Raw genomic sequence first — 24,884 nt, forward strand, 5'->3', positions numbered from 1 at the left:
CCTCTAACTTGTGGTGATACTCCTGCCTCAGCCTCCCTTGTATTGGGAGTACAGGTGTGCACCACCACCCTGCTGGAATTACTTTTTGATTTTTTGAAAAGCATTACATTAAAGTCTAATTTATTTTAAATGTCACCCTTTTAACTTCCCCTGAGCAGTATGCCTTCCTCCTCTTACCCTGCCCAGTCTAGACCCTGGGTGAGTGCCAGCTCCTGAGCCTTCTTCCAGTCACACAGCCCTACACAAGTGCCCAACTTGACCTCACTCTGCGTCTGGGGAGGAGAGGTTCACAGCCTGAGTTCTGGGGCTCAGAAGTGCACCTCTGGTTTCCTCCTCGGGCCTCCAGCAATCTCGCTCTTCCCAAGTCCTCACTGCCTGTTGGAGACCACTACAAAGTGGTTCCGAGCAGGATTTAATATTAACCAATTGGCTTTCCGTGTTTACTTATGAGTTGTCTGAAGGTCACAGCTGAGGATGTCTGGCTCCAACCCCAATTAACTTAAAGGAGACCGTAGCTGCAGGCATCTCACTCCTGCTGTGAAGGACTTCCTGGAGATAACATAGTTCTCCTAAATTAACATAATGTAGTGCTTGGAAAAGTACTGCCTAGATTCCTACGTTTTCTTAAGTATCCGCCTCCTTTGTTTGTAAACTAAATAAATACAGGCAGCCCAGAGAAGTCTTGGGCTAAATTCAGGGAATATTGAAGCTGTAAGAGAGTTAGTCCCTCCCAGAGCCCTGAAATCACTGCCATTGTCTCATTTATTTAAACCTTCACCGTCCGCTTGCCTGGGAGACTGCAGGCCTGATCAGCCTGCAGTAACTTAGGGTTATTTAACCTGGTTTTCGGTAACTGCCCACCCTCCTTTGTCTGGCACATAAGAGCCTTTGTGATACATCCCTATTCTGCTTGTAATGCCCAGCACCGTTGCCCTTCTGCATCCAGCAGCCGGCTTCCTTTCCCTGGACACAGCTCCACTTCCAGACATCCCCTTCCGCCTGGCCTTTTTCACCCCATTCCAAGTCCCACCCCAGTTAGACACCACTTCCTGAATTACTGAAGTAACAGTGGGCACCACAGTGGTGTCTATTGCTGCCCACATTGGCCAGTTTTTTGCAGAGCTTGCCCAGTGTTAGCAAACTTGTGCCCTGTGGTGTCTCAGCAAGTGGCCCAGTGCTCAGCGGTCTTGGAGATCTCCGCTGGGCTCCTCCATCTTGCCCCAGAGAAACCCTGTGCACCAGTGTGCAGGTATGTTCAAGCTTCAGATATGGTGTTTCTTCCCTCTTGAGCTAGAGGGGCCCCAGGGATGCAGGTCACGACGGGCGAGGTCTGGCGGTGCTGCTCTCGCAGCTGGAGAAAGTGCTGTAGCAGGGCCACTTGGGCCTCTGGGGCTTGTGGGTGGGCTCAGGCTTGGAGGGAGCAGAGACAGGGAAGGGGGTATGGGGCCTGGCATGTGCACCCTGCAGGAATTTAAAATACAGAATGGTGAAGAGCTTATTGGTACTTCAAGAGAGCAGCATCCGAGAGAGGACTGCGCTCTCCTGGTGAGAGGCTGAGATTTTGTAAGTGTTCCAGGACAGGGAAGGGTACGGGGCCCCAAGCAGCACCAGGAAGTTGTCTTCAGGTCCGCTGGTGTCTGTTCATCTTCCAGAAGCAGCTGCCAAGGGGCCAGCTTGACACAGTCCACAGGCTGGTCCCCACAGGAAGGACACCTGTGTGCATCCACTCCAAATAGCCCCAGGCTGCTCTCCTTTTGGGTGCTTGCAGCCTTGCAGGTTGCCGTGGTCGCAAGAGGCTGGGTTCCCCATGGCTTTGCTGGAGGCCACTGTTTCTGCCCTGCAGGCTTGGGGAGGTGGTGACCAGAGAGGTTCTGCCCCGACTGGCAGAGTCCTCCAGCTTCCCTTCCTGACCCTGTGGAATGGGCTCCTCGTTTCTGTGCTGAGTTGCTGGACCTGCGTGGGGGGGAGGACTGCACAGTGAGCACGCACCCAGCAGATGCTGCCAGACCTGTAGGACTGACTGCGGGCAGATGGGCTTGAGCTGGGCTAATGGAGCCCACGGGATTTTGCCACAGCCCTGCTTTGCTCCTCTGGCTGCCTCTCTGGCAGGGCCTGGCTAAGCTCCTCAGCCCCACTGCCTAGCGCTGCCCTCCACCTCTGCCCCTGGGCCCTGGCCTGTCCCTCCTGGCACCCACTCAGCGTCTGCCTTCCCTGGCCTCCTGCTCCTCCTTACCAGAAACCCTGGGTTTCTGTTTCTTCAAGGACCTGTTCCTTGTTTGGGAGCCCAGCGTCTTGTGCACTGCAGGCAAGCACTTTACTGGGGTGCTGTGCCCTCAGCCCCAAGGGTGTTTTAAAAGACGAAGTGGGCATGCAGGTGGCTTAGGCAAGAAGACCACAAGTTTGAGGCCAGCCTACGGTACATAGTGAGGCCCCGTCTCAAAAACAAATAGTGAAGTGAAATGCATGTAATATTGAATTAACCATTTTTAGGTGTAAATTTTGATTTATCTGGTGAGCTGTTCCCAATCTTCTCTGATCTCATTTTATTCTTTAGACTGTTGCACTGTCTGTCTTGTTCAGAGACAAGGCCTTGTCCCTCTGTCCAGGCTGGAGTGCAGGGGCTGTACAGGATGTGACCTCACAGATGACAAGGTCAGTTTGGTCCAGTTTGGTCCTGGCTGGAGACAGCCAGGTTGAGATGCTGTCTCAGGAACCAGCTGTGCCAGTCTGGATCCAGAGGAAGGTGTGACCTGGAGCCAGGAGTGCTCAAGCTGCCTGAGATGCAGATCTCCACCCTTCTTGGAGGAGGCCAGGAGCAGGCAGGGTGCTTGCTACCTGGGCGCACACTGGAACTCATTGAGCAGATCGTGGGAGGGGTGATCTGGGTGGCACCTTTATCTTCCTAGGACAATGACAACTGCTTCTTTGCACACTCTTGGCCCAGCCACCTACGAGATTTCCACAGAGCACTTGGGAAAGAAGCCATGGTCAGTAAACACAGGGCGGGGCAAGCAGCTGGGAGGGCAGCCAGGTGCCAGTGTCACGAAACCCATTTACATGCAAGTACATTGGCATGCACCTTCAACAGCTTCTTCACAGGCACAGCATGAGGTGAGTGGGTAGAAAGCCAACAAGCCACACATGCACACGTGCACACACACACATACACATAAATGAAGACACAAACCCAACCCACTGCCTCTTTTTCCGGGAATCAGACTATAGCCTGGAGGGAACCAGAGGTATTTGATACAACTCGGACAAAAGCACCAAGAAGCCCAATGTCAGCCCTGGTGGAGCCAGAAGAAACCCTCAGGAGCACGGATCTTGTCTTTATTTTACCAGTTTGGGGTCGTGCTTACTGTGGATTTTTACCTGAATTTTGGTTTTTAAACACGTTGCGTTGTTATTTGTTCCTGACTTTTCTGGTGGCCTCTTCCTTTCTGGTTTACCCTGGCACACAGGGCTGTCTAGTGCCTGCCTCAGGTCAAAGTCTGGCCTTTGAATTCACTGGGGCAACGATCTTTCACAAGGGGCACCATGGTTTTGCATCTTCTCCATGGTCATCAGCTTTCCATTGCTGTAGCAAACACCTAAGCACCTCAGCTTGTGAAGAGGAAAGGTGGATTTTGGCTCAGTTTGGAGGTCCAGTCCATGGTGACCACTGCTTTGGGACTGTGGTGAAGCAGAACATCACGGCAGGAGCCCTGGTGGAGGAGAGCTGCTCAACTCATGGCTGGGGACATGAAAAAGAGAGGAAGGGTCTGAAGCCCCTCGTCCACTTCAAGAGCATGTGTGCCCGAGTGGTCTAAAGACTACCCAGTAGGCCCACATTTAAAGGTGCTGTCACCTCCCTGTAGCCCACTCTGGAACCAAGCCTCCAGTATCTGGGTCTTTGAGACATTTCAGATCCAAATTATCACAATCCAGGCTTGGGTCAAGATCTGTCCTCAGGCGGCCTCAATATCATGCTGCCTGACTGTTCCCATGGTCCTTGCCACTCTACCTTGGATATCTTTCTTATGGCCATCCTCCCCGGGAGAATGCAGGTCTTGTGACCGAGAACCTGGTCTGCTTGCTTACTGCTACGGCAGGAGTGTGGGCATCTATGTGCAAACAATAGCTCTACCTTAACCAGCTCTTGCCACATGCCTTACCTGGAGCAGCTCATGCAGTGCTTGCAGCAACCTGCAAGGTGGGTGCTGGTCTGGTCCTCATTTCGAAACTGAGTCAGAAGGTGGTTCTGTCACTTGCCTGCAGTTACAGAGTGAAGTAGTGAGGCTGGAGTTTGAACCCGAGCACTCTGGCTCTGAAGCGGAGATTTCCTACCTGAGCACATCTGACATTTCGGGCAAGGTGATTTTTTGTGGTTGGTGCGTGTCCTGTGTATGGAAGGAAACTTAACTGAGTTCATTATCTCCGCCTCCTGAATCCTCTAACAGTGCCACCAAAAGTGTCTTCAGATGTTCCCTGGGGCCCCAGATCTCCCGTGGTAACCTCCAGAGTAAACTTTTTAATTGCTATACCAGGCTGCTTTCCTGTAGTGAACTCCTCAGTGACAAACACAGGAAGCCACTGTTTTGCACTAGGCCCTTGCCCTAGGCCCCAACAGGAAAGTCAAAAAATGAAAATGGAGTCACTCATGCAAAAGTATCACATCACCAAATCCAAACCGAACTATTTCTCTTACCTTTCAAGAGCCCAGGAGAAACAAGAGGTAGTACCCAAATCTCCCTCACACTGGTTTCATTTGGCATGATACTGAAGTTCCTTCTGTTTTTTTTGTTTTTGAGACAGGGTTTCCCTTGTATCCCAAGGCAGGCCTCAAACTCGTGGTGATCCTCCTACCTCAGCCTCCTAAATGCTGGTAATACAGGAAAATAAAAACTCCCAACCTGAATGATATCTGGGACGAGTTTGTGTCCTCTAAAATTGAAGAATGAGTTTTAGGAATAACAGAGGTTAAGAGCAGAATATATTCATTGAGGGAAAGAAAAGAAAGCTTCTGTTCAAGACAGGGACAGACGGGGCGCCCGAGTGGGTTACCCCAGACTCCGTCTTTTCTAGGGACTTTTATAGAGCAAAACCACGAGGTGAGGTGGGTTCAAGGTAGGGGAAAATGGACAAAACTATGGTCAGCCAAGAAGAATTGTTCAGGTAAAATTGATTACACCGGGATCAGATGGGGAAGCAAGTCACATAGCAAGCGGGCATGAATACAGAACAGGGGCTTTTACTCTAAGGGGTTGGGTCAGGGACTCTTCTAGGTGATGGCTACCTATTTAGAATGTCAGTCCCTGAGGTCCATCCCTAGGGAGGTATGTGGGTGTATTTGTTTAATCTTTAGTCTTGAGATCTGGCCTGAAGCAAGTACCACGTCTCCATTTGTAAGGTATCTTGTCTTCTGTACTGGCTCCTTCGAGGGCCTGGCCCTGTCTGACTGCCTATAATATTTCTATCTAACTCAGCTGCCTATAACACTGGGATTACAGGCATGTGCCACCATGCCCAGCTAAATTCCCTCTGTTTTAATCCTCAAGCAAAAAAGGTAATCTGATGTTAAGTAGTCAGGTATTTTTTTATTGTTCTGTCTCTCTGTTCCCCACTTTACAGGGAAAGCAACTTTGAAATGACCAATCTGCTTTGTGTTCATTTCTGCTTTTTGCAGCTCTTTTCTGCCTCTAAAAACAATGTCCTCTGCTCAGCCCAGTAGAACACTTGGTCTAATTTGTGGAATGAAGCTTCCTGATTTTGGAATTGAAAATAAAGACAGTTAGGATCTTTACACTGGGTCGTTGTGGTCTTATCCCCTGACAGGTCACATGAACCATGCTGAGGTCCGCTCTGGTGGCCTCCGTCTCCCCAAGGCTCCCCAAGCCCCTGGATGTGTTTTCTGCCCTCATCCTGGGACTCAGGATGGGGTGGGGAGGGAGAGGCTAGCTCAGGTCAGCCCTGGCCCAGCCTTGGCCTGCAGCGCTGCCCCATGCGACCGGTGCGGCTTCCCATCCTGCAGGACATTGTGCCTCCAAGCACACCCTGCCGTCCTGTCTTCACCTGCTCAGGCTGTGCTAAGCACAGTACTGGCACAGGCACGGCACAGGCGGAATATCTCTTATTTAGAGTGCTTGGACTCAAGGTGTTTCCAAGTTTGGGTTTTTTTCCTCAGTTTTGGAAAATTTGTATATATAATGAGATTTCTTGGGAGAGGGAGTCAAGTGGGAACACAAAACCTGTTTCTCCTTCACACACATCATGTCACATTGCCTGAGGGTAATTCTGAACACTAGGCCTAGAGTGCTCATGTTTAGACTATGAGCCGTTTCATGATGTTGGTACGGAAATTTATACTTGCAGGGTCACAGTGGCAATCAGAGTTTCCATTTTCAGATTAGGTGTGCTCAGCTTGTATTGGCTCATTTAATTCTACACTATGCTGAGATACTATTTTATACCCATTTCTCAAGAGTGGAAGTGGAAGCTCTGAGAAATTAAGTGACTGGCTAGGCTGATCTAACGATCAGTGTTGAGCCTGGCGGGCGGACGCCAGGCTTCCTCTGTGCAATACTTTTCTCCCCCTTTTTTCCCTCCTTTGGTCCCAGCACAAATAGGGAAAAGGTGAAAGCTGCCTGGAAGACAGGAGAGGAGTTCCGAGGCAAGTTGGCCACAGGTCCCAGGGAAATGGCCTTAGGAAGCCCTGCAGTGGGCTGCACCCTGCTCACACCTGAGCCGGTGTCATGGGCTTGTCTTTCTCAGGGGACAGTGGGAAGCATCTGGGCCAGGACACTGGGCAGCGCTCATCCCTGTTCTGTGTCCTCTGCTCATCTCGATGTAGTCAGGACATAGTTGGAAGCCACCACAGGGATGGGGAGACCAGCAAAATCCCGGGCCTTACCTGCTGTCACTGAGAGCATTTGTTCCCTTGGGATGGTCAGGGACTAGAAAGCCATTTTTGCTGTGAACTATGACTCTTCACTTGTGCCTCCACATGCCCAAGAGGCAGCTAAATGTGGAACAGACCTTGGTCTTTGTTTTGCAGCCTTTGCTACTATAAATCTTGGTCAGGTCTCCTCTGAGCACCACCCAGGGCATGTTGGTCATCTGGAAGTATGCAGGAGCTGGCCATTCACAGGGTCTCGGTGCCCTTCAAGACCCAGGACACCAAGACAAGAGCTTCACAGGGCCTCAAGCCCTCCAGGTGCTGCCCCGCACCGGTGAGGACCTGACGAGAAAGACTTCCTGTTGCCTGTTGCCCTAGAAACAAACACTCAGAAGTGTGAGTGGCTCTGAGAACTCAGGACTCAAGGCTCTGAGAGCGGCGGTTCCCACGAGAATGAAAGCAGCACAGAGACAGCCTGTTCCTGGGAACGAGACCACCCCTTAGCCATAGGCTCCAGAGCTATGCAGCTGCAGGGGGCTGGCCTGAATCCTGTATCCAATCCTCCTTCACCCCATCACACTGGCCTTTCTTCCTTGGGATGCCCTCCAGCAGGGAATGGGGGTGCATGCCTATAATCCTAGCATTTAGGAGGCTGAGGCAGGTGGATTGTCACAATTTTGAAGCTAGCCTGGAATACACAGGGAAACCCTGTCTCAAACCCAAAACAAACAAATACACAAAAGCAAAAACCTGTTGTCTCTCTAGTCATAGATGGATGGCTACACAGTTGTTTTTCTTCCCATTAAGAAGAACCTAATTTGCCTCCCTTAGTGAGTGGGCTGCCTTGGTGATGTGTGGCCCATGGAATGCTGTGGAACAGCTTCTCCCTGAGTTCTGTGGAGTGCTCACTGGTGGGACCCCACTGCCACACTGTGGAGCTAGAGTCGCAGGGAGAGGCCACATGGACACTTCTCTCAAAAGCCCACCTGTCTCTAGCCAGGGGAGGGCACCGTCCCGGCCACCTGCTCCAGATGAGTTTTGCTGCTGCTGTGTGACTGGAACCCCAAGAGAGCCCAGGCAGCTGGGCCCTGTCAGCCCACAGGGCTGGGAAGGTAACAATGTGGTTCAAACCGTCAAGTTCTGAGTGGTTTGTTTCTAAGGCAACAGGTGATGGGAACAGTCTTCCCCATCAGGCTATTGGTCCCCAGAGCAGGGGTGGTGTTCTTGTCACCCTAACGCTGATCCCAGCTCAGGGCCTGTCAAGGAGCTGGCACGCATCAAATATCACCTGTGTGAAAGAAGGAAGCTGCTCAGAACCCAGTGCTCACCCTGAGATAGAATAGATTTATTAGCAAGAGGTAATCAGGAAACATATGTTTACAAAAGTGGAAATTTCTTTTTCCAAACAAGCTGTAAGTTGAAATAGTTTAGGACTTGAAATGGAATTCTCATACCATTAGGTATTGCTTACAGCAAAAGTTGTCTGTCGGAGTGGAGCATGCCTGCCACTTCTGAGTGGACCTGTGTTCTCTATACTGTACACTGTAAAAAATACATGGTAATATTCACAGAATAAGCACTACAGTACTATATTCCTGCTAGAAGGCATTTAGACAGGACTACAGTATATGCAATAAAAACACTTGGTTATTGATTTCCTAATTCTACAGTGTGGTACTAATTATCACAAGGTATACATACTCAGAGCATCTCAGTGTAAGCTTGTGGTGACAGTCAGGTGGCTCAAAGAGGAGGAAAAGTGGTATTTCATGTCCTGACTTCCAGTGAGCGCTGGGCAGCGGTTGGCAAAGGTCTGTGATTTGGTGTTGTGACTATATTTTCCTCAGAAGTTCTGGGGTCTGTCCACTCTATGGAGACTGCTTTTCATGCGATCTGGCATGAATCCTAGAGCAAGGAGTGACATGAGGCCAGGGTGGCAGCCTTGGTATGAGGGGCACACCTCAGAAGAGAGGACTCCCTTCAGCCAGCTTGCTGGGAGGCAGCTCACTGGGAGACCTGCGATTTTGGCTGAAAAAGCTGCTTTGGAAACCGGCGTCGCTGTCAGCAGGAAGAGCTGTCAATGACTGGACTTGAGGGTATGGCTCCCCCTCCCCCCACCCACCCATTCTAACAGCTGTATGGGACATGCTGGGAGGATGCCCTGGGTGGCCACGGCCTGGGCGCTGGGCAGGGAGGGCAAAGCAGGACTGGAGCCGAGGACTCCTGTCTGTGCAGGTGCTACCTCCCCTGTGGGTCTAGAGGATGGATCAGGAGGACAGGTGCTCGAAGATACAGGCACTGCAGGGGTCAGAGTCTGAGACGGTGCAGAAATTCATATTCCGGGTCTACAGGAATCTAAGAACGAGAACGGATCTGTAGTCTTGGAGAAGCAAATACTGAAGAGGAAAATCCAGAGAAACCAAACGAATATGTACACTATCATATAGCACATGTCCACACAAACTGCTGGGTCTGGCGTGCAGCTTCAGGTGGGGAGTTTGGGTTCTATTCGGAGAGAAGACTCGTAGAGGCTTTCCTCGTCCATCACAAAAGACTGGTCCAATAGATACTGGGTCACCTGCGAAGAGGGGGAGACAGGAAGGGCAGGGTTATGGCCCTCTGTAATGGATGACTCCAGACCTGGGTGTCTCTGGGACCAAGTGGTCTCATAAGGAGGGGTCAGGATAGCACACAAGGCAAGAGGTGCGTTCAGTCATGATTTAGCTTAATAGAACTTTATTGTGTTACTATTTAATATTGTCTTCATATCTGAATAGTGATACTAATACTACATTGGGGTGTAGCTAAGGGTAGAGTGTGCATGAGGCTCTGGGTTTCAGCCACAGTATCACACAGGCATAAAAATATTTAAAAGGTTATGTTTGGATCCGGTGTGATGGTGCATACCTGTAATCCCAGCGCTCTGGGAGGTTTGCAAGTTTGAGTCTAGCCTGGGCAACTTCATGACTTAATTGAGATCCTGCCTCAAAAACAAAACAAAATAACTAGGTAACTAGATATAAACAAAATAACTAATATCTTTTAAGTTATAGTTTATATCTAGATATTCCCCAAAAAGCCTCACATGCTAAGAGATGGGGCTTTTGGGAGTGACTGGCTCGTGGGTGTGATGACCACGTTAACCCACTGATTGGTTTAGCAGATTCTGGGTGTGGATAATAGGAAGGCCCACCCTGGGTGTGGGTAGCACTAACCAATAGGCTTGTAGTCTGAAGGGAATGAAAAGGGAAGGAAGGCTCACTGCCTCCCGCCTACCTTGCCATAGACTGTTTCTTCTCTGCCGTGTCCCTTTCCATGCTGCCCGGCTTTGGAGCCAGCCAACTATGGACTGAAACCTCTACAAACTGTGAACTAAGATAAACCTTTCCTCCTTTAACTTGTGAGTGTTGAGTATGTTGTTCCAGCCAAGAGACAGAAACTAAGACAGGGAAGCTGGGGATGTAGATCAATGCAAAGGCGCTGGACTCAGTCCTCAGTACTGCACCCAAAATAACCAGAAGAATCACATATAGTCAAAGTTATCCTTGCTGTTACTTTGGTTGCTCCCTTGATGAAGTGTTTTGGGCTTATATTAAAAAAATCTGTGGGCTGATGGTGTTGCTTAGTGGCAGAGCATTTGCCTAGCATATGTTAGGTCAGTCCCCAGAACTACATTTAAAAAGTTCTTAAAGTTCAGTTGTTGAATCTAAGTGGCAGGTGGATGGATATGCCCAATTCTTTGAATGTTTCTATCGGTTTAAAAAGTTTCCCAGTAAAATATTGGGACAAAAATGTATATAAACACTAGGATGATGTAGTATCATGTGGTTTTTCATGCATGAGCTGAGTGGAAACTGAGGGCCTGAAGGAAGAACCTCAGGGACAAAAATGTTAGTGTGGACCATCAGGACAGCTTACCCTCAGGAATTACATTCTTCTCTTTCCTCTTTCTCCCCACCCACTCTCATTCTCAAGCTCTTGGCTGAACTCCACCCAAAATGTGCCAGGAGAGATCAGAATACAAATCTCCCAGGAAGCCCTGGCTCTAGAGTTTCCAAGGCTTATTTATCAGTCACTTGGAACCAAACACCTCCACCCCAACCCCACAGGAGAAAAGAAACAATTCTATTTCTTTCTCTTTCTTTCTTTCTTTCTTTCTTTCTTTCTTTCTTTCTTTCTTTCTTTCTTTCTTTCTTTTGGTCTTTTTGAGACGGTCTCGCTATGCAGTTCAGGCTGGCCTTGAGCTCACTTTGTAAGCCAGGCTAGTCTTGAACTCGCAGCGATCCTCCTGACTCAGCCTCCCAAGTGCTGGGATTACAGGCGTGCGCCACCATGACCTCCACACATTCCTTATTATGTGATTGAGAAATTTCTGGTCTTTACTTGAGAAAAATTAAGCCTGTATTCCTTTTTTTTTAAATTTTAGTTTTGTTTGTTTGTTATTTTGGTACTGGGGATTAAAACCAGGGCCTTCACAATGAGCTACCCCCCTAGTCCTTTAAAAATTTTTTTTTTTTCAGATAGGGCCTCACTAAGTTACCCAGGCTTGGCTTAAACTTACAGTTCTGCCTCAGCCTCCCAGAGTGTGGAGATCACAGGCATGAAACACAACACCTGGTTTTGGGTTGTTTTCTGTCTGCCTCTGTGAAGTTCAGATCCAGCTATGTAGTATACTGACTAAAAGTCACAGATGATATGATGAGATGATGATTTTTTGCAATATGGGGGATTGAACCCAGGGACTTGTACATGGTTGGCAAGTGTTCTACCACTGAGTTATAGCTTTAGTTTGGAATGATTATTACTGTCTGATTAGTAACTCACGCCAGTTCCTCTAGGAAGATGACTTTGGGTGTCACAATGTGGCTCAACCCATACTGATGACAGACACCTTGCCACCCTGTGACACAGGCTCGTCTGTAAGCCCTCGCGAGCTGCTCTGTGTCCTTTTGGAGCACACAATCTTCCGTACTCTCAAACTCTCAGGGGATCTGCAGACTGATTGGTTTTCTCCTCAATGAGGATGGTCAAGATCTAAGATATTCTCCTTTAGTGGAAGACGGATAGCAAACACCACCTCTGCAAAGCTGTTGAAGAAAAATGCTCGAGGAGGGTAATGTTTCTTTGCATCAGAACTTGGGGAAGGTTTGAAAGGTCACAGGACACAGAAAAGACCCAGACATTTTTGGGTAACTTTTGAGATTTCTCAGGACATTGTGACCCCAGTGCCTCAGGACGTAGCCCCATGTGGCTGGTACTTCTGTGGCTTTTGCTGGGCAAACTGCAGCCCCCAAACACCACTCAATTAAATGGACAGCTTTGTCTTAGTATGACTTTTATTACAGAAGAAACTATATGATAATAAATAAATATTTGGAGGAAGAAAAGCCCATAATCTTATCACTATAAAACAACCTTTTTTATTTTTGTTTGGCCTTCTCGTTCTTCCAACATACAACTACTGTTTCATGTTGTAACAGGAGTGGATGGTATCTGATACCCCTTCACTTATACTATAATGAAAAATTTTTGTTGTACTGCATCATTTTGCTGTACTAGATTTTACTAAACCAGTTCCCTATTGCTGGATATGTCAGTGGTTTTCAGATGTTTTAGTTTTTTGTTTGTTTGTTTTTGTTTTTGTTTTTTCCGGTACCGGGAATTGCACTCACAACCTTGCGCTTGCCAGGCAGGCACTGTACCACTGAGCTAAATCCCCAGCCCGTTTTAGTATTTTACATATAAAATGCTTCAATGCATATCTTGTAGAATACAGCTTCAGTTACTTCCACTACATGCTTTGTTTGCAACATAAAGTCCCACACCGTGGTGCGAACGTGGTTTGAGCACGTTGAGCAAGCGTTCCTGTGCTGGAGACCTGGTTCCCAGGTGCTAATGTTGAGGCTGGGAGACCAACCCCTCCTGCCTGTCTTCTGACTGGTGAAGTGCTTGCCCTGCAGAGATGCCACCTGCCAGAAGGCCTGCACAAGGGCCTAGCAGGTGCTGGTGCCACAGTCGGAACCTTCAGAACAGTGAGCTGAATAATTCTTGTTTCCTTATAAAGGACCAGGCCTCAAGTATTTGTAGCAGTAAAAGGATCAGAACAGTACACCACAGAAACAGGAATACTGGGTTTCTTGCTACAGGTTAACATGTTTCTTCCTAAAGAGTGTTTGCCAGAGCCATACTGTCAGGAAGTTGGGGTTTCAGTCCTGATCATCATTTTACTTAAGTTGCAGCCAGTAAAAGCCACTCTGGTGAATCTGACTTTAATGCACACTGAAGCTTAAGACCCACTGCTTTACACACCTCTGCCCTTGCCCCAAATCTACTTCTGCGCAGTGATAGCTGCATCAGACTCCTCCCCCGCCCGCCCCAGGGCCTTACCCCTCAGGGCTCATGTCCTGGGCAATGCTTTTACAGAGTACTTTGGACAAAAGTGTCACCCCCCCATTACCTCAACGCCTGTCCCAGCTTGGTATAAGAACTTTTAACAGGCAAGGCAGGCAGGAGGTTGGCAGAATGCACCACAGCTGTGGGAGGCTTTGGTGGGATCTGAGCTTTGGTCTTCTCTAGTAGATTGAGTAGCTCAGGGTTCAATCCACAGTGCCATATGTGCATATATGCACACAGTAAATATGTACAATATATATAAAATGAGGGAAGTTCACCTATTTCTCTTGTCTTTTTTTCTGAGACAAGGTCTCACTATGTAGTACTATGAGTTTAAAGGCTGGCTTTGAACTCACTATGTGGCCCAGGCTGGCCTGAACTCATGGTAATCTTTCTGCCTCAGCCTCTTGATTGTGGGGATTATAGGTGTGCACCATCATGCCTAGCCCAAGTAAACTTGTTTGTTTTTACTTTTTCTTCCTTTTTTTCAGTGCTGGGGATCCAACTCAGGGCCCTCCTTGTACAAGAGTTTGACCACTTAGTTACTGCCCCAGCGCTTGGTTTCTTTTTTTTTAAGACCTGGCTCCTTAGAACACTTAAAATTACATATGTAGCTTGCATTATGTTTCCAGTGTAAAGGCCATTTTAGATACTTCTTCCAGTACTTACAGCTGTTTTTCTATGTTAACTGCTTCTGGTGTTGTCTGCTTTCCTGCCAACTGCTGTGTGTTTGTCTTTTGGCTATGGTCTCCCTAAGTGACCTAGGAGGGTTTGATACTGTCCTCTGCAGCCACGGGGCCCTCCCACTGCACATGGACTGCTTGCCCAGAAGTGAAGCCGCTTGGCCATGGCATCTCCTCCAGCAGGGTCTTCCGCACCTTCAGCACCCACGCCCTGCCTTCCTGCCTCCTTCCAGATGTGGAGCCAAGCCTCAGTAGGTCGCCTGCTCTCAGCCTGAACGAGGCTTGTGAACTGCACTTACTTGAGTGACTGAGTGGACAGCACCCCACAGCTGAGCTCAGGATGAGGACACTGCCGGAGGTGTGAACCCAACCTTCACTCCCTGTGCCTCAGCCCGTCGGATCCCGAGCTCCTGTCCTGCAGGAGACAGACTTGAGACTATTTTCCCATCTCCATATGTTTGGCTGCCTCACGAAGAAACTGTTTCTGTTTTGCAAAGCTCCTGGTTATGGAGCTGGAAGTGCATGCAGCAAAGCCTGCATGGGGAAGATGCTGCAGCAAGAGGATGAAGAGCTGGACCCGTCAGCACAGAGGAGGCGAAGTGAATGACTTCTCTGCAGCCACAAAGGCTGAGGTGTCTGTCTCAGCCCAGAGCCATCCCTGACATGTATTATTGAGGAGTAAAAGAATAATCTGAGGCATACCTGGCAGACTGCATTGCAGCATGAAAAGTGCACCTGTGTTTGTGGACCGCTTGGGACACAGACCCAAAAAAACTGGGGACATTATGGCCTGTGGGAGGTTTGTCTTTGAGTTTTGTGACTTGTGAACATGTACTTTTCAAAAAGACACACTTACACCCTCTCTCTTTTCAAAAAGACACACTTACACCCACCTCTCTTGTGCAGGGAGCTTGGACTTGGTTATAAACCAGAGGTCACAGTGCTGTCCAAGTCTGACAGGAATATGGGGCAGCTCATTCCTGAGAAGGACAGGGTGTGGGGAGGACAACTTTACAGGGAGGGCAGCAGGTAGGATTCAGGACAGGAGGCTGTGCCAGTGAGGAAGGAAACGGCTGAGCCTGCACAGGCGCAGGGCAGCCGAGTGCTGCTTACCTTTGCTTGGTGCTCGATTTTGTAGGCAGTTTGTTGGAACTGGCGAATCTCACGGATAATGTGGGATATCTGTGGGAAGGCAGAGCTATTAGAAGACAGGCTGCTTGTCCCGTGCCACCTCGCTTGGTATGACCAAAGGGCACGGGGACCAAACCCTGTGCTGAGCTGTTCATTTTTTATTTTGAAATAGTCTTGCTAAATTGCCCAGGTTGGGCTCAAATTTGTGATACTCTTGTTTCAGCTTCCCAGAGGGCTTGGATTATAGGTGTTCGCCACCAAGGCCAGCAAGGGTTTCCTGAAGCCAGTGACCTGCTTCCAAGGGTGACACTTCTTAAGTCTACAGCTAACTGTGCTAATGTGGTTGAGGGGAAACTAAGCCCCTCCTTCACATCAGTGGCTCAAATGACCCCACCCTGGAAACAGAACCCCGGGGCTCCAGCGAGGTTTAAAAGCACTGTGGGGCCTGCTGGGTATGGGACGTGATGTGGGAGACCCTGGCCCTGTTGTTACAATGGTGTGTCCTACCAGTGCTTGGCAGAGCAACGTGTGCTAACACAGAAGCCGCTGTACAGAACTGGTGAGAGCCAGAGTCTCTGGTTGGAGCAGGGAGAAGCCGTAGTCTCCTCAGGCCCCTCCCAGGTCTTGCGTTTGGGGAATTTTTTTTTTTTTTTTTTTTTTTTTTGACTTTTTGAAACAGGGTTTCGCTATGCAGTTCAGGCTGGCCTTCAGCTCACTTTGTAGCCCAGGTTGGCTTCGAACTTGCAACGATCCTCCTGCCTCAGCCTCCAGAGTGCTGGGATTACAGGTGTGCGCCACCACACCTGGCAGGTTTAGGGAAAGTTTGAGGCATGCTAAGTGTGTGCTGCATAGTTTCCCTGAGCAATGTAGGAGGAGCGCGGTGCAGCTTGGAGTTGCTCAGCTCCAGGCCAGGCTCTGCCCTCTACTTGTGGGGTGACCTTGGGCCAGGCCCTCAGCCTTGAAAGCCTCACCCTACCCATCTGTATAGTGGGGTTCTGCTTCTCAGAAGCAGAGGGGCAGCACAGGGCAGAGGCCTGGTACCCGCCCAGTGCCTGGCTCACTGGGGATGCTCAGTCCAGGGCCAGAGCACCAGGGGCCTGAGGATGGTTGAGTTTGGGGATCCCTGCCCACAGGAACATACCATCCTCATCTTGGAGAAGTTGACCAGGCCGTCCTCCGTGTAGTTTGGGGTCCCCTCCTCGATGAAGGCCAGGTCAGTAAGGTACATCCCCAGGTAAGGGACACAGGGTGGGTCACAGCTTGGGAACAAATAGCATTCACAGAAGTTTTTCACTTAAAAGAGGAACCACGCCAAGAACAGGACCACCCACATGCCCCTTTCCTCGGCTAGACAGAGGGTTTCCATTTGCTGGGGAGAAAGCAAAGCTCAAGCCTCAGCTGTCAGCTGGGCTTGTGGTCTGTGCCCCGGGGAGGGTGACAAGGGGCTGCCTGGGCCTCAGCCAACTGTCTCTGCCCCCACCTCTCCCCTGTTGCTGGCCACTCTACCCAGCGGCCCCTCTGCAGAGCCCCAGTGCCCATAACACCCGCCTGCCTCCCCCACCAGGGATCCTGTGGCAGTGCTGGCCCTTGGAGAGCACTTTCCTGGGAGTCACCAGAGTGTGACGGTGTGCTTGTGCGTGCGTGCTGTATTTTCTGGGAGCTGCTGTGACAGCCACACTTGGGGCTAGCAGGAGCGGTGCCAGCATCCATGGCCACTGCACTCTAGGCTAGACTCCCCTTGCTCCTCTGGGGCTCCTTACAGTGCTCTGCTCCTTTCTAGACCACCTCACTGGTCTCCTCGGGCATCTGGACAACCTTGCCATGCTGGTGGAGGCAAGGCAGGGGTGGCAGAGCGATAGCAGGAATCTGGCCCTGTCCTACCCCTGCTTGCCGTGGGGCCCTGGGTCAGGCTGGCCACCTCTGGAGCTTGGCGCCTTGTGTGCATGAATGGCAGCTAAGACCATCTGAGGAGGTCTGGGGGTGACTTCAGGTGCGGCAGCCACTGTCTCAGCTGAACTGATGCACACCCTAGTAAGCCTCCATTTCCAGCTGTCCCCTCGCACCTGGACTGCCACATTTGGTGCTAGCATGGCTATGACACTTCCAACACTAGCATCTCCTCCCTGCACTGGTTTTTCCTTTTTAAGCAAACAGCAACAGGTCTGTGTCTGAGCTAAGAAGCATTAATACCCAGAGAGAATTTAATAACATTGCTTTTTTAAAATATTTTTTTCATGATAATCTTGCAGTTACAGTAAGTATGCTGGGTTTGCCATTTATCCCCATGAAATAAAACTTACTTATTTAAATGTACTTGAAGGAAAAAGTGATTTAATTTAAAAGAGATTGTTAAGTAAACTCAGTTGGCACAGGGTTGAAGTTGTGATAGGGTGGGCACTGGGGGTTGGGCACTCAGTAACAGGCTTTCTAACTGTGCCTTGGCTCTTTTGTGGCTGTAAGAATCAATTTAGTGGGTGTCAGTCACATTAAAAAGTGGGACAGAGTGGGAAGTACTTGAGTTCACTGCATAGAATAAAAGCTGATCTTTGTGAAACTTTTGTTTTTATGCATACATATACTTGCACACTAGACTTTGATTTCAAATTGCTTATGCATGTGCACACTGCAGGGCTGGCTGGGGACTGGACCCAGGGCTTCCTGCGTGCTAAGCAAATGTCTACTCCTGAGCTGTACCTGCCCAGCCCACAGGTATATTGTACATCTATGAATACAAGCAGCTGTGGTTTGGGATGGAACAGATGTAAGGCTCAGGGTGGTGATGCAGCCCAGACCTACAGCACTTGTCTGGCATACAAGAGAGCCTAGCTCTGTCCCTAGAGGGGGTCAGTCTCGCCCAGGGATGGAAGGGATGCCTGGGCCTCTCTGCTCTTCTCACAGACAGCTGTTATCATGCCATCTTTCATCTCCTTCTATTAGACTGGAGTCTGAGGCCCAGGCTCATGGCCCTGACAAAGAAATAAACCAAAGATCTCAACAGTGGCTGGGGGTTGAAGGCTGTGGTGGTCTGTTGATGGGTAGGTTCTGTGGGTGAACTCTGGCTTGCCGGTTCTGCCACCTGTGCCCCCTCTTGTCTCCCCTTACCCATCCCCCTTCACCTATCCCCACTCCATTCCTCTCCCACACACCTGCTTCCCCATCGCTGCCTCCCTCACCTGTCCTCACTTGTCCCACCCACCCATGTCCCCTCACCGTTCCCCATCTTTACGCACCCCATCCCCCTCACCTTCCTCTTCCTCATCCACCCCCACCTTTTCTCTCACCCATTCTCCCTTACCCGTCCCTCTCACTGTTCCCTCTTACCCATCCCCCTTGACCTGCTCCCCTCACCTGTCCCCCTTCACCCACACCCCTGGCCTGTTCCCATCCACCCCCCTCCACACTGGAGGGAAGCCAGGTAACCCTGGGGAGGCTGGTGATGAAGATTCAGAGAGACCTTAACCCTTGCTGGGTCTCTGATGGCCCAGCCCAAAGGGATGGCCAGGGCAGGTTTCCCTGACACTGAGGGGACTCCACAGTCCAGCTGCAGGAATGTGGATGATATGCAGTCCAGGTACTCGCAGGTGATGCCAGCAGCTGCCTATCAAACTCTGTCCTACCTAAGACCTGGCTGAGGGCCTAGGAGGGTGCTGCAGAACTCTGGTCAGCAGTGCTTCTCTGCTCATACATGCCCAGAGCTGGTGGGCACTGAGGACAACCCAGGGCCCCCACAGATGCCCGCCTGTGGCCACAGCACCGCTGAGCACCGGAATGAGAGGGGCACGCAGTGCTTGGGCTCCTTCCCTGTGGGTGCCATGGCCTCACCCGGGTGGGAGCCAGCCTCACTCCCAGCCTCATGTCATCCAAACAGCCCTTGGATGGTGGCAAAGCTCCTGCCCTCCCGTGAGGTGCAGTCGTGAAGGACTGGGCTGTGTGGCCTAAGGCCTGGCCCTCGGACCAAGGCTCTGGCATGTGGAGTGGATGGTTGGGTGCTGGGAGGACAGAAAGTCATCACAGGGGAAGAGGGCTCCTTCACTTATTGCCACTGAGACACCAGCTGGTCTTTCATGTCGTGGGCAGAAGCAGGCACTTGGCCTCTGGGAGCTGGAACTCTGGACGGCAGCTGCAGCCTCGTGTCTCTACCCTATTCTCCAGTGCCGGGGTGGCACAGCAGGCGGCTGCTGTCAGGCTCCTCCAGAGAGAGCCCCTTAATTCAGGGGAACAGCCTAAGACAGTGACTGCTCCCAGTTCCTCTGAACCATGGATTTCCCCCTTGAATCAAGACAAAAGGTGCAGCTATGCCAGTGTACTGGGCTGGGCTTAGCCAGGGCAGGCAAAAGGAGCGGGGCCTAGAAGAGCTGCCCAGCTTAGTGCTTGTTTGAATTTTTGTGCATGGGGCTGTGGGAAGGCTCTGGTCGGTGAGCGGGTGGTGGGCGGGGCTGAGAAGGGGAGACAGGGTCACTTTTGGGTTCTGGGGGCGGGGGGACTGAAGGGGTGACCACGGCCAAGAGTGTGGGTGGGCCAAGTATGTTTGGGAGTGTGGCTGGAATGTGGTGGCATTTGAGGGGAACTTAGCCGGTAAAGGCAGCAAGCCATTCTGCTACAGCTGCTTGTAGGAGGCTGCATGTTTTAGTCACTGGCTGAAAATGATTCCCAGGAAATATGAATGGGGTTGCAAGCCCTGCAGTGAGGCCAATGTGGGATCTTTGTCTGAGGAGGTTACCTGCAGCACCTGCAGACCACTACCTCTCTCCTGCACTGTCCCTGCCTGGTGACACAGATCCCCAGGGCTCCTGTGACCTTGCTGCACATGAAAACCTCAGAGTCTCTGGCTGGCCCTCCTCATCTACAAAGCCGGCCTGTCTGGTACGAAGGTCTTAACTCCCAGGCCTGGCGAAGGCCACCTCTGCCCCATGCTGCTAGTAGCAGAGTGCCGGGGAAGCACTCAGACAGCCCCCAAGAACCCGAGAGAAGACAGCCAGGAGGGACTCAGAAGGGGCCACCGAGGCAGTGCAGAGGGCAGTGGGGCTGTATGGAGAGGGAGTATGTGAGGAGGGAGATGGGGCCGCACTGGGGCCAGATGGACAAGTTGGAGAATGTAGGAGGGGGCCCTGGCAGAGGAGAGGAGGCTGGACAGCACAGACGCGGCAACATCCATCTGAGGACAAAGTGCAGACGGCCAAGGCAATGGTACACAGAGCTGGGAAGGGTGGCTGAGATCGGCAGGAGGACCTGAGGAGGCAGTGGGCTGGTGGACTGGGCTATGGAGGGTGTCCAAGCTGCTGTTTAGGGCCAGAGGCTTTGTTTATCCGGTGCTCAGGTACCAGGGCAGTGACACAGTGACCCCAGTGGGCACCTCAGGGAGGAAGAGGATTCCATGGGACCAGGCACCCTTGGGGGCTCCCAGGGTCTCCCTAAGGTAGGTGGTTACTCAAGCAAGAAGAAAAAGGGGCGCCACAAGGGTCATCAAAAGGAGCTGGAGGAGGTGCTGGCAGGGTTGGTAACGGCCAAGCACACAGTTCGCAAGGGCGCAAGGCCACAGAGAGTGCAGAGCGGCCAAGCTGCTGCTTCCTGGACAGGCCCCAGCCCCCTGCCAACCTAGCCGCACTGGCCTTGCAGCTGGCCTAGGCACACTTCAGGCTGTGGTGCTGAGGCCATGTGTGCTTGGCATAGCCACTTGCTCCTCAGCTTTGGTGGCCAGTGCTGGCTGTCTGGGGATGTTTTTGGGTGTACTGGAGGTGCCACCAGCATCTGTGGGCAGATGCCAGTGATACTGCTAGGGACCTACTGTGTACAAGGCAGCCTCCACAACAAAGCACCATCCTGGCCCGTGTCCAGAGCACTCTGGCTGAGAGACTGCCTTACAGGCTGTGTCGATGGGCCACGTATGCAATGATCAGGGAAGCTCTTGCAAACTGTAAGGCCCGATTCACTCTAAAATTACCTTTCTTTGATTCCAAGATGGTACTGTCTCTAATATGCTCTCTGATTTTGACGACTAAATCTCAAGTGAAAAAGGAAACACAACCACCTTAAGTAAATCCACTGAGTGGAAGACATAATCTGACTCAGAATTATTAAAATACAAAAAAGTACATTTGAAAGCCACAGCTGCTGTGACCAGGAGGACTCCTGTGCTGCTCCCAGGAAGTGCCACCAGCCCCAGAGATGGTGGGGAAAGCTGATCCAGTGCAGGGGCCATGAACTCTAGAGGTCTCGGGGTAGGTGGGACAGGAAGGCAGACAGACAGACATCCTGCCTGGGGCCATGTGGCTTGGCCAGGCCTCTGCAAAGCAGGTCTATAATTTTAAACATAACAGTGATGAAATGACACATAACTTACTTTTTCAGAGCTTCTCTGAGATTCTTAAATCTGCCCTCTGATGACACAAGCTTTTGGAGCTTATCAATCAAGGCCTTTGTCTAGAAGGAATTAGAAGCATTTGGCACACGGCATGTGTCGAGGCCCATGGCCCTGGCCCTACTCCAGCATGCTGCCATATTTGCCTTGTATCTGGGCCTCCTCTGTCTGCCAGTGTCACCCCCCGCCTCCTCAGGAGTCCTCGGCCTGGGTCCTCATTTCCTGTCTGCCCTTTGCTCATCACTCATAACACAGAGGCTGGTATGGGGTCTGAGCATGCACAGCCTTGGGAATGCAGTGGGACACAGGGAGGGCTGTGCAGCAGAAGGCCCTGGTGAGTGACCCCAAGGGGCCTGCACCCAGACTATGACTGGGGTCTTCTCTTGAGCTACACCCAGACAGTGTGCCCATCTCCGCACACCTTCACTTCAGGGTGCCAGCAGCATCACCTAAGTTAAAGAGCCAAGAGAAGAGACGATGGACTGGTCGTGAGGAGAAAAGGCCTGGTAGAGAGGAACCCTCACGGTAAGAGTTTGCCCAGTGCTAAGCCCGCACAGGCTGGTTCAGGCTCCCTGAGGCTGGAGACTGGCGGAAGGGGTCAGGGGTGATCCACAGAGTGTGTTGCCTCGGCTTGGCTTCGAGCTCCTCTCCCAAGGAAGTCTAGGAAAATCCCTTGACCTCTGGGGTCCTTAGTGCCCTCTTTATAAAAGGTGAGATGCATCAGTGCTTCATTTCCAGAGCTGGTTCTCAAAATCCAGACTGTGGCTGAGAAACTGTGCTCAAGATGGCTGTGTGCCACATGACCAGAAGTGCTAATCACCTGGAGGAGGCATGGCCCCAGGGGCCAAGAGGTACTCAGTTGAGACGAGGCATGGACGCACCTCTTATAATCCTAGTGCTCTGGGAAGCTGAGGCAGGAGAAATGCAAGTTTGAGCCTAGTATGGTCAACTAAGTGATTTAGCATGACCCTATCTCAAAATAAATAAAAAGCAAAAAAACCAAAACCAAAAACAACAAAAAAGTGCTCAATCTTTGGGTCAGAGAACTCTACCCACAGAAAATGACAACTGAAGTCTCCATGCTGCTGGAACAAGGGATCAGTGTGTGCCCTTTGAGGGGGAATGGAGGGCAAGCAGCCATGTGGCTCCACAGCCAATGCCTAGGAGAAGTGTCAGCCACAGCAGCCCTCCTGGCTCTTGCCCACCCACACACAGAGGAGGCTTCTGAGACTGTTCTGCAGGCTCTATCAGCCCCCTTATGATGTCCACGGGCAAATCGCCACTCTGCTCCACGCAGAGGCCCCGGTATGCCACCCTGAGAAGTGGAGGGCAGTCCAGGGGTTCCCTAGGGGTGGAACTGGTTCAGACAGTATAGACTAGGAGAGACCCAGGATGGGCAGGAGGTCCTTACAGCTCTGAGTGAAGAGTTCCCTGGCTCTGAGAAAAGGAGAGCAAGCAAAACCACTCTGATGTGTCGCTGGCCTGTGCACATCAGGAAAGGGACCAGCAGTCCCTGACTGAGCACATTTTGATCCTTCCACATCTCTGAGCTCGCTGTGCCTCCTGCTTCTCCTTGGGCCATTGCACTGTCAGGAAGGAGTTAAATGGAGTTCTCCCAGGTGTTCTCACAAGTGTGCTCCACCTTGAAGCTCTCAGTCTCTGGCTGAGCCAGCAGCCTCCACCCTGCCGTGCTCCCTGGAGCCAGGCCTCAAGCATCTCTGCTGGAGTGGAGCACTAGTGGGGAGAAGGGGGCAGGGCTTGATAGTCACTGAAACTGGGACCAAGCAAAGAGCCTGTTCTGGGGACAGGAAGTCCATGTTACGATACCCTCTGCTGTTCGCTGAATGGAGACCAAGAATGTTTCCTCCCCAAGAGGCCAAAATGAATTATTCGCCAAAGAGAAGCTTTTGTCCCTAAAACAAGACCATCCCCAGTAAGCGGGGAGAGCAAGCACGCCAAACCCTGTCGTTCATCAATGCCATGCTGTGAGAAAGCCTCAGAGCCTCTCCAGAGGCAGAGAAACAGTTTGCAGAGGACGGGGAGAGGGATGAAAGAAGAAAGGAGGAACAAAAAGTCATGAACTGCACTTGACTGCTTGACTCTTGTCAGGGCTGGGCTGGACTGGACATGCTGCCTTTTTGTGTTGAGGCAGCACATTTAAGGAGTGATGAGAACAAGGTGCTGAGGCCGGATTTCTGGCACTCTCCAGAATGTGGCCACCCAGCTGGTTGCAAATGTCCAGGGACGCTGTAGAGAGAGAACGACTCTGCAGGCACCACCATCCCCTGAGTGGAAGGGCTGGGGAAGACAGCGGGGTCCAGCCTACCAGAGAGGGTGGAGGCCAGAGGCACCACGTTTTGGACCAGGCATATGGCTCCAGGTCCTGAACAGCGCACGCAGCCTACTGACTGCCCTCTGTGCATAATCTCAGAAGAGAATGGAAGATTTCAGAAAGGCCAACTCCAGAATAGGGTGAGGCTGGAGAATGTGGCCAAGAAGTGCAGAATGTGGGTTCCAGCAGGCCCCCAGGGAAGAGCAAGAGGAACCTGGCTGGAAGCACTCTGGAAAGGATGACCTCGTCCTGACCCAGCAGGGTGGGAGCAAAGGTGCTGAGCTGGACTAGCCTAAGCCTTGCAGACATCGCTGCCCGAACCTCCACTGGCCAAACCAGCCCGGATGATGTGGAGGTTCTCAGGGCTCTGCAGAGTTTCAGAATCATATTGTGAATGAACAAGGATTAAGCTCACACCTAAGATGACCAATTATCTGATGAGTAAAGGCCACCTAACTCTAGTGGCCAGAGGGCTGGTGGAATTAGTGTCTCAGGAAGGGATCATGTGACAGTCCTCTTAGCCACCCCATGGATCTGGAAGGGACTCTATGATGCCCCCACGCTTATCCCAACCAAAAGGCAGAGTGTTGGCACCAACAATCACTGCCTCACACTTTCTACACTGGGGTGTGAACCACTCAGTGGGCGTTAAAGTCCCACAGGCTCCAAAGCCACATCTGTGGGCCTGATACTTGGTTCTGCTGACAGATGGGACACATCTGTCAAACTGGGGAGTGTGAGCCCTCACCCAGGCCTCTGCTTGCCTGCAGGCGCCCAGTGGCCCCTCTGGGGTCTCCCTGCCTAACTCAGCCCAGCGCCAAGCCACAGGGGTGCCAGACTCTGCCCACACCTGCTTAGAGACTTTGAGCCATGTCTTTTTGAGCCGGAAGATGGCGCTTCGGTTCATGGAGGAGGTGATCTCCAGCACGGCATTGTAGTTGTGTAGACAGCGGCAGATATCGGCCACGGCCACCCACTTCTCGATGGCACTCGCCCGGGCACCAATGTCCTCATTACGGATGATTTCGGAAGCAATCAAGTTGCTGATCTTTACGCCAATGCAATAAAATAGGAAAAAAGTAAGAGGAATAAGTCTTGCTGACATAATAA

At 51.2% G+C, this 24,884-nt stretch overlaps 1 protein-coding gene across 4 annotated transcripts in view; it reads right to left on the minus strand.

Annotated features, from left to right (window-relative positions):
• Positions 1-8,201: 8,201 nt before the first annotated feature.
• Positions 8,202-24,884, minus strand: part of Rasgrf1 (Ras protein-specific guanine nucleotide-releasing factor 1) — a 97,891-nt gene continuing 81,208 nt past the window's right edge. For 3 of the 4 annotated variants that reach the window (XM_013507689.1, XM_005410378.2, XM_013507688.1), the window contains exons 23-27: positions 24,625-24,822; positions 21,425-21,504; positions 16,226-16,343; positions 15,067-15,135; positions 8,202-9,455 (exon numbers count right to left, since the gene is read on the minus strand). In XM_013507689.1, coding sequence (XP_013363143.1) covers positions 9,363-9,455; positions 15,067-15,135; positions 16,226-16,343; positions 21,425-21,504; positions 24,625-24,822 — 558 coding nt within the window. In that variant the 3' untranslated portion in view covers positions 8,202-9,362. Of the gene's footprint in view, positions 9,456-15,066; positions 15,136-16,225; positions 16,344-21,424; positions 21,505-24,624; positions 24,823-24,884 lie in introns of those variants that run through there. The other variant, XM_013507690.1, reaches the window with a different exon arrangement.

This window comes from Chinchilla lanigera, unplaced genomic scaffold (genome assembly GCF_000276665.1).
Source record: "Chinchilla lanigera isolate Chin_1 unplaced genomic scaffold, ChiLan1.0 scaffold00132, whole genome shotgun sequence".
In the NCBI taxonomy this organism is placed as follows: domain Eukaryota; kingdom Metazoa; phylum Chordata; class Mammalia; order Rodentia; family Chinchillidae; genus Chinchilla; species Chinchilla lanigera.